Source organism: Hyperolius riggenbachi, chromosome 7 (genome assembly GCF_040937935.1).
Source record: "Hyperolius riggenbachi isolate aHypRig1 chromosome 7, aHypRig1.pri, whole genome shotgun sequence".
Classification (NCBI taxonomy): Eukaryota; Metazoa; Chordata; class Amphibia; order Anura; family Hyperoliidae; genus Hyperolius; species Hyperolius riggenbachi.
This window is the reverse complement of record NC_090652.1, coordinates 211,875,458-211,896,169: the sequence shown is the minus strand read 5'-3', so window position 1 is coordinate 211,896,169 and position 20,712 is coordinate 211,875,458. Positions and strand designations below refer to the sequence as shown.

The 20,712-nt window shown below is 43.3% G+C and overlaps 1 protein-coding gene across 8 annotated transcripts in view; it reads left to right on the top strand.

Annotated features, from left to right (window-relative positions):
* The first annotated feature begins 8,416 nt into the window (after positions 1–8,416).
* Positions 8,417–20,712, top strand: part of ICA1L (islet cell autoantigen 1 like) — a 106,781-nt gene continuing 94,485 nt past the window's right edge. For 2 of the 8 annotated variants that reach the window (XR_011022781.1, XM_068245120.1), the window contains exons 1-2: positions 8,440–8,683; positions 20,300–20,468. Coding sequence is in view for 7 of the 8 variants with exons in the window: in XM_068245120.1 (XP_068101221.1) it covers positions 20,307–20,468 (162 nt within the window). In the remaining variant the exon portion in view is untranslated. Of the gene's footprint in view, positions 8,684–10,129; positions 10,187–20,299; positions 20,469–20,712 lie in introns of all 8 variants that reach the window. The other 6 variants (XM_068245122.1, XM_068245126.1, XM_068245121.1 and 3 more) reach the window with 5 other exon arrangements.

Below are 20,712 nucleotides of genomic sequence, written 5' to 3'. Positions count from 1 at the left end.
AAAAGTACCAAAAAATAACTGAGAAAGTACTATCAAACCTATTTTAAAGGGACACGTAAGCCTAGTAAAAAAGAAAAAAATATTTTTACTTACCTAGGGCTTCTACCAGCCCCCTGCAGCCGTCCCGCAGTCACGATCAGATTCTCCTGCCCCTCGTCGCTACTAGGAATTCGCCCACAGGCATGGCGATGCATAGTCTTCTTAGCGTCCTGTCCACAATAGCGCTATTGCAAATGGGAACGCAAAGAAGGAGGCTCGTGGCCAGGCCTGCACAAGCACAGTGAGCCTGTCGGCTTAAATCAAAAGTAGCTGGCGGCGGAGGACAAGAGGATCTGAGAGTGACTGCGAGAGCACGGGACGGCTGCAGGGGGCTGGTAGAAGCCCCAGGTGAGTAAAAATGATTTTTTTTTTTACTAGGCTTAAGAATCCATTTAAGTAAGTTCTTGCTTGATGGGGATTTAAAAAAGGCATGTTATTGACAAGTTTGAAAATATAACTTTGGAAAAAAAATCAGGAGAAAAAGTTACTTGCATTGAGCCCCTGTCTTTAAAGAGTCATCAGGGAAAATTTCTAAAATAAGTGCTACTTACCGGGGGCTTCATCCAGCCCCAGGCTCCCAGCATGTCCCTCGCCGCAGCTCTGCAGTCAGCCGTTCGCCGCAGCTCCGTCCCGGCGATGGCGTCAGGGCGACCTCCAGGTCAGCCTGTACTGCGCCTCCGCGAGCGGTGCTCTCAATCACCGCCACGTGGGCCGGAGTGGACGAAGCTGCGGCGACCGGCTGCGGGGGACATGCTGGGAGCTTGGGGCTGGAGGAAGCCGAAGCCCAAGTAGCACTTATTTTATTAATTTTTCCCCTGATGACTCCTTTAACTTTAGAATTCTGTTGTTATTTTGAAGATTGAAACCTCAGTGTTCTCCCCAGTGTCAAATAGCCGGAGGGCCCCCCCAGGTAAAATCAATCACCGCCCGGCTGACAGCACATGCCTGCAAATAGAAAAGCCAGCAAACAGGGCGCGTGTCACAAGCAGTCTGCCTGCCCGATGTCACAGAGCAGGGAAAGTGCAGCCTGTGGACTGTGCGGCTATAGCCAGATGCATAGGGTGGTTATGTCCCTGGGCTCAACGTGTCCACCGGGTTTTCTTTATTTACTTCATTTCCGCACTGACGTCTGTGCCGTCCACCTAAACTCACAGGCTATAATGGTTATACTTTTTGGGTACTAGGGAATAGGAATCTATTGGAGTATACCGTAGCTAGTGTGTAGTGTGTAGCTGCAGTAGCATCTCAGCAGAGCCAGCTTCCTAAAACAAACATAGTCCCTTTCCATGCAGGCTGACAGAACCTGCTGGACACACCTCCCTCACAGCTCTTCCTGCCCAAACACTTCTTAGCTCTGCTAACCCTTTGTGAGCTACACAGGCAAAAGCCCACAAAGTTTTGGAAAGCTGATCCACCCAGGACCTGATGACCAAATGCACCAAACTCTGCTCTACATCTGGTCAGCTCTGGACCCGAAATCAAGGCTTTAACCCCTGCCACACCTGTCAGTCAGCAAAAAGCCTTTTTTCTGGAGCTGCTACAAGATGTAGTGCTTGATCCCGGGTGCAACATCTTCCATCAACAACTATTTGTGACAAAAAGTGGCACTTTGCCAGACACTTTTTCTATATATAGATTTATAGATTTTAATTTATAACTACCGACATTGCATATACACCTTTATTTATGTTTTGGTGGACCTCAAAAATAGTGAGCATGGTGTGTTTTTAATATAGGAGTATGTATATACAGTGGGATGCGAAAGCTTGGGCAACCTTTTGTTAATCGTCATGCTTTTACTGTATAAATCGTTGGTCTTTGCGATAAAAAATGTCAGTTAAATATATCATATAGGAGACACACACAGTGATATTTGAGAAGTGAAATTAAGTGTTTTGGATTTACAGAAAGTGCGAAATAATTGTTTAAACAAAATGAGGCAGGTGCATAAATTTGGGCACCACAAAAAAAGAAATAAAATCAATATTTAGTAGATCCTCCTTTTGCAGAAATTACAGCCTCTAAATGCTTCCTGCAGGGTCCAATGAGAGTCTGGATTCTGGATGAAGGTATTTTGGACCATTCCTCTTTACAAAACATCTCTAGTTCATTCAGGTTTGATGGCTTCCGAGCCAAACAAAATGAGATGGCCATTCCAGAACGCTGCACTTGTTCCTGTGCATGATTGCCTTAGTGGATTTTGAGCAGTGCTTAGGGTCATTGTCTTGTTGAAAGATCCATCCCCAGTGCAGCTTCAGCTTTGCCACTGATTCCTGGACATTGGTCTCCAGAATCTTCTGATACTGAGTGGAATCCATGCGTCCCTCAACTTTAACAAGATTCCCAGTCCCTGCACTGGCCACAAAGCTCCACAGCATGATGGAACCACCACATTTTACTGTAAGTAGCAGGGCTGTGGAGTCGGAGTCGGAGTCGTGGAGTCGGAGTCGTGGAGTCGGGCAATTTTGGGTGCCTGGAGTCGGAGTCGGGAAAAAATGCACCGACTCCGACTCCTAATGAATTTGTAACTGTAATTAAAATAGAAAATATGATAAAATGTTCTATTTCTCAGATAATAGTCATTAAAAATAATGTATATATACAGTATATATACAGTAATAGCTGTGCTTAGTCCACAAAAATGAAATAAACCAATCAAAATTAGTTACTTGTGCTGCTTCAATAAAGCAGTCCCCGTATTTTTAAGGTCAGATATACATATCTGATTGTGACTGTATACATGATGTGTACACAGGAATCTTTTATATATACTAAATAACATCTATGCTGTAAGAATAAAGCCTGATGTGTAGCTGTGTCACTAATAGAGATGGTCAACGAGATGGAAATAATTCTGCATTGATGCTGATTTATGCAAATGTATGCACTTCCTTTGCTGATGAAATCAAATAATTTGATATGTTGTTAAAATTTGGTTTGGTGACTACAAATTAAAGGGTACCTGAGACGGATGAAAAGTAAAGTTTTATACATACCTGGGGCTTCCTCCAGCCCCCTTCAGGCTAATCAGTCCCTCGCTGTCCTTCACCACCCGGATCTTCTGCTATGAGTCCTGGTAATTCAGCCAGTCAGCGCTGTCCGGCCGCATGCCGCTCCCACAGCCAGGAACATTCTGCACCTGCGCAATAGTGCTGCACAGGTGTAGTATGCTCCTGGCGGCGGAGTGTGTGCATGCGCACTACGCCTGACTGGCTCAAGTATTTGGACTCATAGCAGAAGATCCAACGAGGGACTGATTATCCTGAAGGCGGCTGGAGGAAGCCCCAGGTATGTATAAAACTTTAATTTCATCTGTCTCAGGTTTACTTTGTTACACAGTAGTACTATACTCTACATATGCACTCCCCACAGAGCTGCAGGGAATCCACTGAGAATGCTGTGCACATTGAACACAGAGGTGTTGTCTGTTTACAATCTCCTCATTCCCCTGCAGAGTACCTGCACATCATTCTTACATGTACCCACACTTACATTGCCTAGGGCCTGATAGATGTTCTTTGTTCCGGTTTGTACCTTTTACAAGTACTCTTACCAAAGACTAGTTTTAGTCTAAAGGGAATAAATATAGTAGTCTACATATCCTTCTCACTTCAGTTGTCTTGTAAAATTCCTAAGCGTTGGCAGTTAAGAGACGAATTTCATGTTACATACTTTTAATCAACAAAATTGTAATATGCAAATTAGAGGAGTCGGAGTCGTGGAGTCGGTGGAATCCTAAACTGAGGAGTCGGAGTCGGTGGATTTTTGGACCGACTCCACAGCCCTGGTAAGTAGCAGGTGTTTTTCTTGGAATGCTGTGTTTTTCCTCCATGCATAATGCCCCTTGTTATGCCCAAATAACTCAATTATAGTTTCATCAGTCCACAGCACCTTATTCCAAAATAAAGCTGGCTTGTCCAAATGTGCTTTAGCATACCTCAAGCAGCTCTGTTTGTGCTGTGGGTGGAGGAAAGGCATCCTTTGCATCACTCTCGCATACAGCATCTCCTTGTGTAAAGTGCACCCAATGGTTGAACGATGCCCAATGACTCCATCTGCAACAAGATGATGTTGTAGGTATTTGGTGCTGGTCTGTGGATTGACTGACTGTTCTCACCATTCGTCGCTTCTGTCTATCTGAGATTTTTCTTAGTCTGCCACTTCGAACCTTAACCTGAACTGAGCCTGTGGTCTTCTATTTCCTCAATATGTTCCTAACTGTGGAAACAGACGGCTGAAAACTCTGAGACAGCTTTCTGTATCCTTCCCCTAAGCCATGATGGTGAACAATCTTTGTCTTCAGGTGATTTGAGAGTTGTTTTGAGACCCCCATGGTACTACTCTTCAGAGCAAATTAAAAGAGGAGAAATACTTAAATACTCTTTCTCATAATTGGATTCACCTGTGTATGTAGGTCAGGGGTCACTGAACTTACCAAGCTAATTTGAGTTCCAATAATTAGTTCTAAAGGTTTTGGAATCAATAAAATGACAACAGTGCCCAAATTTATACACCAGCCTAATTGTATTTAAACAGTTATTGTGCACTTTCTGTAAATCCAATAAACTTAATTTCACTTCTCAAGTATCACTGTGTGTGTCTCCTATATGATATATTTAACTGACATTTTTATTGTAACAACCAACGATTTATACAGGAAAATCATGACGATTAACAAGGTTGTCCAAACTTTCGCATCCCACTGTATAAAGGTTTTCACATGCAGACACATTGGATTAGTAACCACACACAGTGCATTTAAAAACTAGAATTAAGAGCAATATGGAAATTGCCATTGCTGATTTCCTTATAAAAAAAATGCTACTTGGTTTACAACTTGAGCTATTCTTCTCTGCCTCTTATACCTTCTGTGCCACTGATGAGAATGAGTATGAAGATTACCTAATGGTCATCTGACTCCTATTCCTGCTTACCTTTTGTAGACATGATGCATGAAACTACCGACACTAGAAGATCATACTGAAATCCAAGCAAATTATTATTATTATTATTATTTTGGGGTGGGGGGATGGGTGAGTAGGACACTTAAATGTCAGAAGTAGCAACAAAAATGTATACTTTTTAAAAAAAATTTAAATCAAGCCATTGCCAAACTGTCAAAACGTATGGTGAGGTGGTTAAAATAAATTCAAAAATTGAAGCGTCTGTATATTCCATTAAAGATTACAAAGGAGGCGATTTGTACATTGAACTATACCATGATCTTAAGGTCCCAAATGATGGGATTCTGTGTAATTTCTACTCAAGCTGTTCAGATTTTGTCCCAACATGCCCCCTGTTACAAGCTGATAAATATGGATTCACAAAATCACGCATACAGCATTTCCTGTGAGAGATCAAAAATCAAAGACACAGCAACTGCATGAGAACATAAGCCAGGGCTGGACAAATTCCAGGAGCCAAGGAGCCAATGCAACTTAAACATTATAACTGGAACCCCAATGCTAGGATCTTCTCTGTTGACCAAGAAATGAATGCCAAAAACTTAGTTTTGACTCTGAACTAGACATACTTCCTTGTGAAAATCCATATTAAAGTGTCAGCCTCTGACATAAACAGCAATCTCTAATTTTACCTATAACATATTAATGATAAACTGGTAGAGAAAAACAAAGACTGATTACCTTTATAATACATATGATATTACGAAATTCAACTTCAACAAAAGCCATTGACACCTCAAGGAACTAAGCAGCAATGCAATCTTTCTTAACAATGTAGATTGACAGATAAATTAAGTAAATAACATTAATTACTAACAAAATATCATAATTACACACAAAGATAAATCACAGAGACGGCAACAAAAACTGCATAGTTATGTTTAGGACCACAATGCAATTCTGTGTTTGTATCTTAAGACTGATCACTTTCTTTTATTATACATACTATACATACTTAAGGATTATCAGTGCACTTTGAGGGCTTTTAAAATCTGAAAATGTAAATAAGTTTAGACACTTACCCCCTGCTTTTTTCCCATCATCAAAAGTCAGTGCTCATGAAGGATGCTGGATAGTTCCTTTACACAACACTGCTAACGCAGATCTCCTTAATTCCCCCCTCCCTAGGAATATCCCTCCAGATAAACACAAGGATTATAAAGGTTAGAACCTTCTGTCCTTCATTGAAAGAGGTCACTGCTTTTATACAACCAAATCAACAGGACAACCATGGCTGGCCATACTTGTTCTTCTGTATAAACAGACGTTAACCCAAAAACCACACACAACTGTCTAAAAAGATGTGTCCCAAGCTTTGGCAAGACATACAATACTGTAAGGGAAGCTTGCACAGAAGATAATGCAATCAAAGAAAATGAAAACTTTTACTTTCCATTTTTTCATGATTGTATTGCTAACATTGCAGAGATTTGCCTATTTCCTGTTCTCAATGACACCAGCCCATGAGCCAGAAAGTAGAGGCGTTCTCTCCAACAAGTGCCCAAACTAAAATAAAAACACACTACCCTAATTTAAAGCCTGAACCAAGAGAAGTAAAAAAAAAAATTAAGGTCCCTTAATCCAATGAGATAAATTACCACTATCAGAGATCTCCCTGCAGCAGAAACTTCTGCTGCAACCCCCTCATATCCTGTGCTGTATCCTCTTAATTCAAAGCCTACTTGCTGCAGAGCTTAAGCCCACCACATTTACGACTTCCCATGCTGACAGGTGGGCCTGATCCAGTCATGTGACTGTGAAGTCACATGACTGGATAATAGACGATCTAAACACAGTGATCACTGGAGTGGATAGTAAGTGGATTGTATGAACAGAGGCACCAACACAAGGATAAAATATGCTAAAAACCATTTAAAAAGGGAGGTAGTGGTGGACTTACCTCCCCAATCAGTAGACACAATTCTGTTGATTTTAGTAAACAATTATCTTTATTTGAGTACTCCACATACAACACGTTTCGCAGGTGTGATCTTGCTTCATCAGAAAAAAAAATGGAGTAGCTATGTCTCTTTCAAGCCAAGCGCCTCTGTCATGGATAGTGGATCTGGAGTGGATAGTAAGTACAGAGACTACAGACTCTGCCGTTTAAAGACTTCAGTAAAATCAAGTGGAGCTGGCCAGTACGCCAGCACGTTTGCAGACCACAAACTCTGCAGTAGGCCAGGGGTGAAGTGGGGAGGCTGCTCTGCAGTAGTTTTGAGAATCAACTGGAATGAATGGGGACAACTTAAAATGAGAACTCAGCAAGAGGTTTCACCTGCACTAGGTTCCTCTCACTTTGTAATTAGCTCCAATGCCAGTGCATAACACCAACCACATTACCTATCATAAACTACCCTAACTATGCCTAAATGTAACCACTACCGTATACCCAAACTAAGCCACTTCACTGATCCGGAAACATTTTCATACAGGAAAAAAACCCCGGAAGAATTGCTTCAGAATTTGGACAGCATGGCAGGGATTCAGATGCATAATTGCGTTGCACAAGTGCCAGGACACAGAAACTCAGCCCTAGTGGAACCCCAGCCTTGCTGCACTCATTTCTTGTGCCTAAACCTAACCTCCACCACGTCTATACATATTTGTAACGCCCCACTCTATCCAGTGCATAGATCTCCCCCTGCCATCCTAATCTCACCTCCTTTCCTCTGCCAAGCATAAACCTCACCCGAACCCCAACATCTTTCCTCTCTGGCCTGTGATTTACTTAATCCCCCCTTCCACTACCCTGTGCCTAAAACCTTCATCTCCTGTAACTACTGTATAGCTACATACACATTTAGATTTCTGGCAGTTAAAATGAGCATTAATGCTGGGTACACGCTATGAGATTTTCTGGCCGATTTACTGTCAGATCGATTATTTCCAACATTTCCGATTTTCTTTCCGATTGATTTCCGAGCATTTTCCAATCGATTTCCGTTAACTGTAACAGGAAATTGATCGGAAAATGCTCGGAAAGCAAATAGGACATATTGGAAATAATCGATCTGACAGTAAATCGGCCAGAAAATCTCATAGTGTGTACCCAGCATAAGAATTGGATTTGTGTGAGTTCTATACTGCTTTCTCCCACCCAAGCACCATGCTCTGTTCTTTGGAGAGTGAAAGGGGAAGAGGCACGAGGGACATTCTGCTAAAGAGCTTTCTTTGAAGCTCTCAGAGGAAAACAGACGGCAACAAAAACTAGCGAGAGTCTGCTCTGTCTAACCAACGTCACAAAGGTATCTATGCCACCTGCGTCAGTGCATTTTAATCTCAGTTGTTTAATCCGCACGAGCAGCAGGTCACGTTGAAAGCCCTTACCCGATTTCCTTCCATAGTATGCATGTGCTGTTACGTGAGGTGTTAGGAGCGAGGAAGACCGTTAAATATTCACAGCGAATATTTACAAAGAGAGAGAAGCTTTCTTAGTCGTCATGAGAACCAGAGTACAAAATGTGTTTCCGGGATCACTACTACCTCACATCCTCCCACAGTGTTCTTCGTTGTTATGGTCAACAAAGCGAACACTTCCTGCTATAGGACGGTGGCCGGCCGGGTTCCCTTTACGCATGCGCGATAAGAACGCATCTCTTTTTGAAGACCCTATTAGTGCTTGATGTGACAGTAGTGTTCAGCCTCTGGAATTTGCTCTGACTGTTCATTTTCCGTCGGTAAGATATATTTTTCCCTTTATAATAATTATCTGTGGAGAATACAGTTTTCCTGAGGTTTGGTACCCGGAGATGGTTGTCATGGCAACTGCAGGGAGGTGATGAAGGGAGCATCCCTTTCCCCAGCGAATGATCATCTCACTACAAGGACACCAGAATTAACAAACTTTTAACACTCATTCCTTTAAACTATTGTTTTGCTTATTAGATTCTTAAAATAGGGGCACTGTGTAGTGTCAATTCTTGTATTTTATTATCAGAGATGTGAGTAGCTTCTGGAATTCAGAGTGGTTTAAATGCAGCTGGTACCTATTCAAAATAGTGGCAGCCATCTTGTCATCTGATATACAGGGGTGAATCGTTAGGCACACTGACTTGATGTAAAGGTTGAGTAGCTTATTCTTTCCTATCATTTAGTCAATTCACCTTTTATCTGAGTAATACAATTTTAAGCCTCAGTTTCGGATGCTTATTTCTCAAATGTATGTACAGTTTACAAACTTAAGCAAGGCATACACTATTTAGATATGATAACTGACTGGTATCTACCCTAAATGGTAGACAGATCACATTTTTAAAACAGCCTAGCCTAGTGTTTTTTTTTTACAAGTCTGTATATTTTCTTCGATAGTTATCCATAGTCCCTTATCTTGAGTTGATGGGACAATTATATGTTTAACCCAACGCAAGGCAAAACTCATTTTAGTTACGGAAGGAGTTGAAGAGACTTAAATCTGTGGGATTTCATTGCATTTTGTGCTCCTGTCTGGGAGATTTTCCCCCATTTTATATCTAGACAGGAAGTAGATTGAAACTTCTCGATGGGTACAAAGGTGACCCTTACCTTTTTAAGGTTGTCATAAACGTTTCAATGTGGCAAATTATTGATTACTCCCTGATGGGAAATCATTTGAGGGATAGAGGTTGTTTATCTATCTTGCACCAAACAATTTTAATTACCGTACATTTCAACAGAAATCTGTTAGAAATCGAACCACAGTTAGCTGTGTACCAGTCGGTGCAGTATAAAGCATGTCTATCCCCAGCCACTCATCCATGCATGCAATCAGTGAAAATTACAGCCTTTGCCAGGTAGCGTTTGATTGATAATTTAATTGGTTGTGACTGGTTATTGAACTGAATGTATAATTGCATACAGTTTGGCCTGCTTTGGTGTGGAGAAGAAGTGGATCCTCTGTCAGGTTATACTGTTGTGCTTCGCTTTATTTTCCAGTGATGACATGGACTAGGTGTGGCTCTACATTAGAGCCCTCCATGTCACCAGGTAAGACAAATTCTTCACATCAGGGACACAGGCAGCAATGACAGTCTTAAAGAAATTCTGTTCAACCCTTCACCCCTGCGCTGTTATGTTTAACGGAAGCAGGTTTTCACTGAAGTGGGCAGACTAAATATCAGCTTAGGTTAGTTTCTTTTGTCTTTTAGGGCTCCAGCATCAAGACCTGCTTTTCAAATTTACTGGCACGACTCCTGACAATTACGGTACTCCTCATCCGTATTATATATATATCTATATACCATATGCCACAATACAGATCCAGAGTGCCGGATCTTTTTAATCCAAGTGCAAGTGTGGGACTCATCCCTCCTGCTCAAAACCGCTCTGTCATGTGCCATACTGTCATTTCTCCTTCACCCCCACAGCAACAGAAAATGTCACTAGCCTATAGGGGATGCGCCTGTACAGCACTCAGCCCCATACTGTTGCCCAAGTAATGGAGTTGCAGTCCCTGCTGACAACAGTAATTGTGTGTTTGTGTATGCACCTTAAGAAGGAGGCTTATTAATAAAGTACATGAACCATTAGGATGAGTTCACACTATGTGCCTTGCTTTGCACTGTGTTATCGTAAGGGAACACACTTTACATACAATTTATGGGCATGTTCAAATCTTTGCATTGTAACAGACCACGTTATCCTACGATAATTTGTATAGTGCATTTCTGGATAACATCTGAAAACATGCACATTACATGGCAATTGCTCATATTAATAAAGTAATGTGCATGTTTTAACATTGCGAAACGTACTATAACAGAAACAAGCGTACTTGCCTAATAAAAAGCATTCCTCTGGCTGTGTGCAAGTACAGAGGAAGTAGTTGGGTTTAAATTCTGTGTTGGCCTTGCCTCACCCGACTACACAGCCTGCCCTCTCTCCCTCACATGACCTACTTTCACTCAGCCCATTCTTGCTCATACTTAAGAGAATAAGTAGAGGCTTGGCCCACTTTAAAACAGAATTACAGTTTGGTTAAATATGTTATGAAAACCTATATTTAAATGCCTTATTGATGACACTGTTATCCTACCTGCTTTTGTTCCAAAGTAATGTAATCTGTATCATTTCCCCCAGTATAGGTAGCCTGGAGGGGGTAGCAGCCATGAAGGGGGGCAGCCGGCACATCGGTGGGTAGGGGGGTTGGTTACTTGCGTAATTACAGTGGGCGGCATTGCAGGAAGTGACGAGTGGTGGTGCGCAGCGCTGGAAGGAAAGAGGTGAGTAATTACTTCCCCGCCCGCTGCCTGAAACATGCTGCATTCATAGCTGGAAGGGGAAGAGCGGACGGGGGACGCAGGTCAGGTGGGGGGTCCCACCCCACTGCAGTGCCCGTTGCCCCCCTGCCTGGCTGCTACCCCCTTCAGCTTGGCAGCCCCACACCCATGGCCAGGTGGGCGCCGCACCCCCATCTCATGGAACCTGCCTCACCCCACCTCATGTGCGATCTGGGGCTGCCACTACATACACTTTGATTCAAAGATTGGAGTGCATGCATTTTGCTAATTGCAAGAAAATTGTCATTAGTGCAAGTCATGGTAGTTTGTGCCCACTTGTGCAACACTATTTCTAGTAGAGCACACATTCCTTGGACAGTCTTTGGTGTGATGGAGTTTCCGTCCGATTCACCACAACTCAATGGGAATTCGAAAGCACGCAGAAATAAAGGTTACATTATCCTGTGCAGTTTAAAGGGGTAACAGGCTCGCCACTCCCACATTCCCCCAACACACATCTACACATGGGAACACATAAAAAAAAAAACATTCTGTTGCTGTCAGTGCAACTATCAGCCAGAATCATCTTCCTTTGCTTGATAGAAAACACAAGCTTATCATCTCCTGTCCCTGACAAGATTGAGAGTTGATTATGCAGTTCATAGTGTAGTCTTATGATATGGCTCCAGGGGAGAGTGAAAGTAAGTATATGAACCGTCTCATTTTCACATTTTTTTTACAGAATTCTGCTCTCAGAGGTTATAATATTGTAAATAGAAAAAAAAGCTACTGGGAAAATCTGTATATAACTTTGCTTTAAGATGTTACTAAAATAAATAATGTAATCATGTTGCAATATTGATTCTGGCATAATGTTGAGTCAAATTGAAGTACACATGATTTTTAAAGATAACATGCTTATGTACTATAGATGGCAAAGTCTGAAACAACTTACTTACCACAGATAGGACTTAGCAATTTCATATATATATATATATATATATATATATATATATATATATATATATATATATATATATATATATATATATATTTCAGATCCTTTATTTTTGTGTAGTGAGTGAAGAGGGAGGAACCAGAAGTTGTGCTGTGAAGATTGAACAAGGACAGTCTTGACTTTTCTCCATAATTCTTTGCATCTGAGTCACACTTTGTAACCATCAGTGTGAGTAACAATATACAACCTTTTACTGTGTTGTTTCTTGATGTTACTTAAAGAGAGTCTGAAGCGAGAATAAATCTCGCTTCAGACCTCATAGATAGCAGGGGCATGCGTGCCCCTGCTAAAACGTCGCTATCCCGCGGCTTAACAGGGGTCCTTTCACCCCCAAATCCCCTCTGTGCAGCGGGGGAGCGCTGCCTGGTTGGGGCAGGGCTAACTGCCGCAGCCCTGCCCCACGCGCGTCTGTCAGCGCGTATCTCCGCCTCTCCCCGCCCCTCTCAGTCTTCCTTCACTGAGAGGGGCGGGGGAGAGGCGGCGATGCGCCGCTGATAGACACGACTGGAGGCAGGGCTGCAGCCGTTAGCCCTGCCTCCAGGAACGACCAATTCCACCACTAAGGTTTGCGGGGGTGGGTTTGGGGGTGAAGGGACCCCCGTTTAGTGGCGCGATAGCGGCGGTTTAGCAGGGGCACACATGCCCCTGCTAACTATGAGCTCTGAAGCGAGATTTATTCTCGCTTCAGAGTCTCTTTAAAGTGAACCAGAGACAAAGCACCCTCATGTATTTTACCATATATATTAGTGGGAACATTAGAGAAAACACCTACCCTGCTCTCTGTTTCATTCTTCACTTTTCAGCTTGCTTCCTGTCAGCCCTGATAAAATACCTGACTGAGAATTCAGTCTGGCTTTGCTATATTGACTCAGCTATAATGATTCCTGAGCAGAGCCACAAGGGGGCAGGCTTGGGCTTGAAAAGACATCAGAGAACACAGACTCAGCTATAACGATTCCTGAGCAAAGCCAGACTGAATGCTCAGTCGGGGATTTATCAGGGCTGATAAGAAGCAAGCTGAACAGTGAAGAATGAAACAGAGAGTAGGGTAGGTGTTTTCTCTAATGTTCCCACTGATATACTGTATATGGTAAAATACATGAGGGTGCTTCATCTCTGGTTCACTTTAAAAAACATGATTAGACTTTCATTAAGAATTATTTTTATGTTAAAGGAAGCCTAAGGTGAAAATAAACTGATTATATAAACATTTGTATATATCCTCCTACTCCTAAAAATCTTTTTTTTTTTTTTTAGAATCCCAAAGTAGTAGCTAAAAAAAGTAGGTTTAATGTTTTATTGTCTCAACTGAAGGATACAGTCTTTCACACAGTCTGATAGAGTTTTAAGCCAAATATATGAACTATTGTATTGAGCTTTTTATCTCTACCCTGCATTTAGAAGCCGCTTTCTTTCAGGAAAGAGTTTTATGGCTGTAATGCCTAATCAGGGAGGGTTACACTACAGTCCAACTAGGAACCAAGTGGAGAGAAACTGTCACTTGCATACATGATGTTCAACTTTTTCATTCAGAAAAAAAAGAAGAAAAGTAACACAGCATATAGTTGTTTGTATGCTTGGCACTGTACATGTGCATGTCAATCTCATCATGTCACATGTCACTTTGGGATCACTTTAACGGGAACCCAAGGTGTGAGACCTATGGAAGCTGCCATATTTATTTCTTTTTAAACAATACTAGTTGCCAGGCAGTCCTGCTGATATTTCTGGTCAGTGGGATCTAAACCACACACCTGAAACAAGCATGCAGCTAATCCTGTCAGATTTGTCATAGACATCTGATCTCTGATCTGCATGTTTGTTCAGGGTCTATGACTTAAAGCAGAGCAGGATCACCCACCATGCAACCTAGGCAGGTGCCTGGGTCCTAATGGATGTCAAGGGCCCACCAGCCACCTTCTCTGACCTCTCTCCACTTCAGCTTACCAAAAAGACCACAAGGGGGCCCCAAATCTACTACCTTGCCTAGGGCCCCATTATATCTTAATTAATCTCTGACAAAGTATTAGAGGAAGAAGATAAGCAGGACATCATTATTTAAAAGGAAATAAACACATCAGCCTTCATTTCCCTCTCACCTTGGGTTCCCTTTAAACCATATATGTCAAACTCTGGCCCGCGGGCCAAATGTGGCCCTCAGAGCCATCAAATCTGGCCCTCAAGTGTTTCCCTACTTTGCATTATGTTAGGTCCAATCTAGACCACCAGGCAAGCTAAATTTTGGACACCAAGGAACTGTATATGGGATAGAGAGAGGGCCACTAGACACCAGGGAATTATATAGGGGAGCCACTAGACACCAGGGAACTATATAGGGGAGCCAGTAGACACCAGGGAACTGTATAGGGGAATGAGGATCACTTAACACCAGGGAACTGTATAGGGAAGTGGCAATCACTAAACACCAAGGAACTGTATAGTGGAGGGGGGCACTAGACACCAGGAAACTGTATAGGGCCATTAGACACCAGGGAACTTTATAAGGGAGGGAGGTGGCCACTAGACATTAAGGTTGGCTGCGACTTGGTCCCAGTACTCAATTTCGGTCCACTTCATATTTGAGTTTGACACCCTTGCGTTAAACTAATTTCAGAAACATGGTATCCCTTTCTGTACTAAAACTTTCATTGATGCATCCTTATGGATCTAACAGTTATACACACGTGGAGAAAAAAAAGGAGCTGTGTGCAACCACTTCTCAGTATATCAAAGATGTCAAAATATTACAAAGCATGCTTCCTACTCAATTCCAGTGTAAAGGACAGGTACAGGCAACACACTGTTTTGACTTTCTGGTTCTGGAGAGCCTATTATTGGACTATTTAAAATAAAAAAACTATTTCATAATCATCTGACCCTGCTGGTGATACTTATTCTACATTGTCTATTAAGCGTTGTGCACAATACTGTCACCTGGCAGGGATTGGGAAACAATCCCTCGTACGACAGTTTGTGGCCAAGGCTGTACAAGCTTGGGAGAGAACAGTGGAGTTTGGCTGCATTCATATCAGGGCTGCTATACACGCACTTGAATCTTGTCAGAGGCGGTCTTTAACGACATCCTCTGCCGGGTTTAACCACTTAACGACCGCCTAACGCCCATAGGCGTCGGCGGGTCGTTAGTGGTATAGCATGGAAACGGCCGCTCGATCAAGCGGCCTTTCCATGCTAGTTCACGGAGACTGCCTCCGTGAACAGTGTGCGAGCCGCCAATCGCGGCTCGCATGCATAATGTACACATGCGGGGAAGAATTCCCCGCTGTTTACATCACACGGCGCTGCTGCGCAGCAGCGCCGTGACGTAGATCGGCGATCCCCGGCCTCTGATTGGCCGGGGATCGCCGCATTCTGATTCCGGCATTGACTCTAGGCGGCGCAGGACGGATCTCCGTCCTGCGCTGCCCATAGGAGGAAGGGGAGGGACGGAAGGGGACAGATGAGGAAATTCGCTGCGGAGGGGGGCTTTGAGGAGCCCCCCCCGCCGAACGAACAGAGCCGGCGGCGATCAGACCCCCCCAGCAGGACATCCCCCTAATGGGGAAAAAATGGGGTAAGTCTGATCGCCCAGCCTCCTTGCTGATCTGTGCTGTGGGCTGTAGAGCCCACGCTGCACAGATCAGCGAAATCACCCCTGGTCCTTAAGTGGTTAATCTAAGCAACCTTTAAAAGTTACAAGGGAGGCACTTTTACTTGCCAATATTAATGTATTGTACATAAACTAGTACACAAACATTTTCATGCTCCTCCCTCATTCTCAGGTGTACAAAAAATGAAGTGAAATAGAGCACATATCTACAGCATCATGTCACACCCCACCCACAAAAGGTTAACTCCTCCTACAATTCATAGACTTCACCTTTAGGGCTGGTTCAGATGGACGTTTGGAGGCGTCGCATTCGTTGGCGTCGCGTTCGGCTTTCAGCAGCGTTCGTGTTGCGTTTGGATGCGGTCGCGTTTTTTCTTCCCCTAGGGGGACATTAGCCGTCGCGGTTAACCGCCCCTGGAAGCTACATGTAGCTTTCAGGGGCTCCTTGAACGCTAGGGAAAAATCGGGACCCAAACGCTGCATTCGTGTAAACGCGCTTGAAAGCTTGGTACAAACGCTCCCATTCACTTGAATGGGAGCGTTCACCACCAAGCCCCGAACGCTGGCTGTAAACGCTCTGCAAGCGTCCGTCTGAACCAGCCCTTATACAACAGATCTGAAGGGAACTCCACAACAGTGTCTACCTCACAGAAAGCAACATGAAAGATGAGTGTTTCTCCATACATATCCAATTATCTGTATGCATTGAAAGCTTCAGAAGACACTAAGATTATGCATCAATAATATTGCCAAGCAAGAGTGCCTCCTCTTTTTAGTTTATCATGATTGAGTGGAGTGTTGGACCACTGAGAATGAGCATCAGCACCCAGGAGGTTATTAACCCGGTTCGAGGTTAAGTTGAAGTCACATATTGAGTCTATAAACCTATAGTGTTTTGAAAAATACAGTTCATTCTATTATGTGATGCAGCTTGTTGGGGGGAGGGTGGGATGGATGAGTGCTAAAAATAAGTTATTATAAATATTAGTATTATGAATGATGAATATCTACCACTACCCATTAGAGTGTAAGCTCGCAAGGGCAGGGTCATCCTCCTAATGTGTACTGTTTTGTAACAATATTTGTGCTGCTTGGACCTCTGCTGTACATTTGTTAGTTGTATCTATCAGGGCTGTGGAGTCGGAGTCGTGGAGTCGGAGCAATTTTGGGTGCCTGGAGTCGGAGTCGGGAAAAAATGCACCGACTCCTAATGAATTTGTAACTGTAATTAAAATAGAAAATATAATAAAATGTTCTATTTCTCAGATAATAGTCATTAAAAATAATGTATATATATACAGTATATATACAGTAATAGCTGTGCTCAGTCCACAAAAATGAAATAAACCAATCAAAATTAGTTACTTGTGCTGCTTCAATAAAGCAGTCCCCGTATTTTTAAAGTCAGATATACATATCTTATTGTGACTGTACAGTATATATGATGTGTACACAGGAATCTCTTATATATACTAAATAACGTCTATGCTGTAAGAATAAAGCCTGATGTGTAGCTGTGTCACTAATAGAGATGGTCAATGAGATGGAAATAATTCTGCATTGATGCTGGTTTATGCAAATGTACGCACTCTCTTTGCTCATGAAATCAAATAATTTGATATGTTGTTAAAATTTGGTTTGGTGACTACAAATTAAAGGGTACCTGAGACAGATAAAAAGAAGAGTGTTATACATACCTGGGGCTTCCTCCAGCCCCCTTCAGGCTAATCAGTCCCTCGCTGTCCACCTCCATCACCTGGATCTTCTGCTATGAGTCCCGGTAATTCAGCCAGTCAGAGCAGTCTGGCTACATGCCGCTTCCACAGCCAGGAGCATTCTGCACCTGCGCAATAGTGCTGCGCATGCGCAGGTGTAGTACGCTCTCGGCAGCAGAGTGTGTGCATGCGCACTATGCCAGACTGGCTCAAGTACCTGGGCTCATAGCAGAAGATCCAGGTGGCTATCTGTGCCCAGCACCCACCGCTACCACACTACCTCAGACAATTGTATGTTCATGCAAGTTTACATTGAATGAATCATTTTGATGCCACAATTTGAAGATACACTGTATTGGATTGTTTACATGTGTTCCACCACACCCTGGATTAAATAGCAATAGAAGCAGTGCCGATTGTCTCCCTCTCCTCTCCTTTATCGTTTCCCAATGAGGCTTCCCCCACCCCTGTAGCTGCAGGCAGTCCAGCACTGGCTCCCCCGAAGTGTCCCGGAATCCTCCCTCAAGAAGCCTGACAAGCGCTGAGAAGCGCTGATTTATTTACTTCTCCTGGCTCCAACGGGGGCGCTGTTGTGGCTTTCCGCACGGAGATAGGCGAAAATAGGCGATCTCCGTCGGGTCCACTCTACTGCGCAGGCGTAGGGGACTTGCACCTGAGCAGTAGAGCGGCCCGACGGAGATAGGCTATTTTCGGCTATCTCCGTGCGAAGAGCCGATACTGCGCCTGCGCTGGAGCCGGGGATGTAAATATTTACATCACCGACGTTCCGGGAGGATTTTCGCCGCTGCCGTGGGACTGAGGAGGACGGGAGAAGCCTCAATAGGATCCGAGGGCTTCCCCCACCCGAGGTGAGTACCCCCCAGGGGAGGTTTTTTTCGTTACAGGTTTTCTTTAAAGGACAACTGAAGGTAGAAGAATATGGAGTCTGCCTTATTTATTTCCTTTTAAATAATACCAGTTGCTGTTAGCCTTGCTGATCTATTTGCCTGCAGTAGTTTCTGAATAACACTATAAACAAGCATGCAGCTAATCTCGTCAGATCTGACAATAATGTCAGAAACACCTGATCTGCATATGCTGGTTCAGTATCTATGGCTAAAAATATTTGAGGCAGAGGATCAGCGGGACAGCCAGACAACTGGTATTGCTTAAAAGAGATACATATGCCAGCCTCCATATCGCTCTTGCTTCAGTTGTCCTTTAACTGTGCCTCAGAGGGGCTCGCAATCTAATCCCTACCATAGTTTTATGTCTATTGTTTAGTGTATCGTAGTCTAGGGCCAATTTACGGGAAAGCCAATTAACGTATCCGTATGTTTTTTTGGACATGTGGGAGGAAACTTACGCAGACACAGGGAGAACATACAAACTGGGTAAAGATAGTTCCATGGCTGGGTTTCGAATTGGGGACCCAGTGCTGGAAGGCGAGATCGCTAACCACTACGTCACAGTGTTGCCCAAGCTATATAACTTAAACAACAGACTGTCTACTATATACGATGAACTGCTTTACTGCTGCATATGCCAGCAGCTCTCTCCTGCTCTTCCTCCCCCCCTCCTCCCTTCAGAGAACTACACTATATTTCTATATGATAAAAAGTCAGCCTAAATTATCACAAACTATTGCAAGCACATACAGGGCCTTAGTGGAAGTTCTATACAAGGTCAGAATGCTGCTCTTTTGAAATAGTGAAATGCCATCATGTGTTTGGTAACTCTGGATTCAGTTTGAAATGGAATATGAATTTGTTTTGGAGGTATTAGATGATCAGACAATGCTGCAGTTAAGGCTGATTCTTCCGATCGACAGGCCGAACTGATAATTTTTAACATGACTGATTTGCTGCAGATTTCATGCAGTAATAATCTTATCTCTGTTATCTAATGGGAGCAGATCGGAAATATCGGAAATTGTCTTTTTCGACCTATAGATCTGCTGGGAAGTTGCCACATGTTTATCAGGCATTAGACAATTTTCACTTTCAGGCCCTGTTCACATTGCACGCGGCAATGCGTGCGGGAGTCAGAAACTCGCGACATCAGAAGTGCATAGAGTGCAGTGTCTGATGTTCACACTGCATGCGTTCCGGACCAGTGCGGTCCGGGAAGGCATGCGGCACGCATTTTGTAACAAAACGCGTGGCTGACCAATTCAGGATAGTGAATGGGATCAGCTATGCAACACCTGCAATACAGATGGGGTGCGTTCGTACGCCTTGCGTTCCGATCGCACGGCCATCCGCATTTGATAATGTGAACCTGCCGTCAGATTAGCAAGATTAGATTTGGCAGTGAAGCATCCACGGTCCTTTCTTGACATGCTGACTTAAATTGCAGTGTATTTGTACAGTTCCATAATTAGGCTTTCCAGGTCTTTACACAGAGCAGGGTATTGATGGCATCATTAGCGGTGTATCAGGTATGAGCAACTTAAGAAACTTCTGCACATTTGCCTTTCTGCTTTGTTGTATTCATCAGCAGGATGGATCCTTGAAAGCTTTTCTGCACAATCATCTGCTGATTACATAGCACAGTTATAATTTTGTAGTAGTTTAAATGTTTAATTTGTCTGGCTCCAGCCACAACCTCCTATTTGACGAAGTTATTACTTATTTATGGAGGTTGCTCAGTGACATTTGAGCAGACAGAGCTGAAGTCAGTTTTCAACGGACATTGGCAGCAGGAAGGAATACCCTCAGGCTGAAAACAAATTTCCCTTTCTGTCTGTTTCCTTGCAGATACTTCATGAACAGCAGTGGGCAGACATGGGTGGGAGAAGACCAGTCCATGGTCAGCCGCATGCAAAAGAAGTTTTGGAAAACCAAACAAGTATTAATCAAGGTTACTGGGAAGAAAGAAGATGAACATGTGGTTGCATCAGATGCAGAGCTGGATGCTAAACTGGAGGTAACAATAACAATAATTATTTTATAGTGCTTTTCTCCCTGGGGACTCAAAGCGCTGTGACCTGTGTTATGCAGTCAAAAAGGCTAGGGAAAAGAGGTGAGTTTTTAGCCTTTTTTTAAAGCTGTCCAGAGAAGGAGCCTCTCACAATGACTGTGGAAGCGAGTTCCATAGAATTGGGGTTGCATGGGAAAAGGCCCGAGCACTAAATGTTAAGTGTATCCTGGGAATAGATTCATCTTATTTG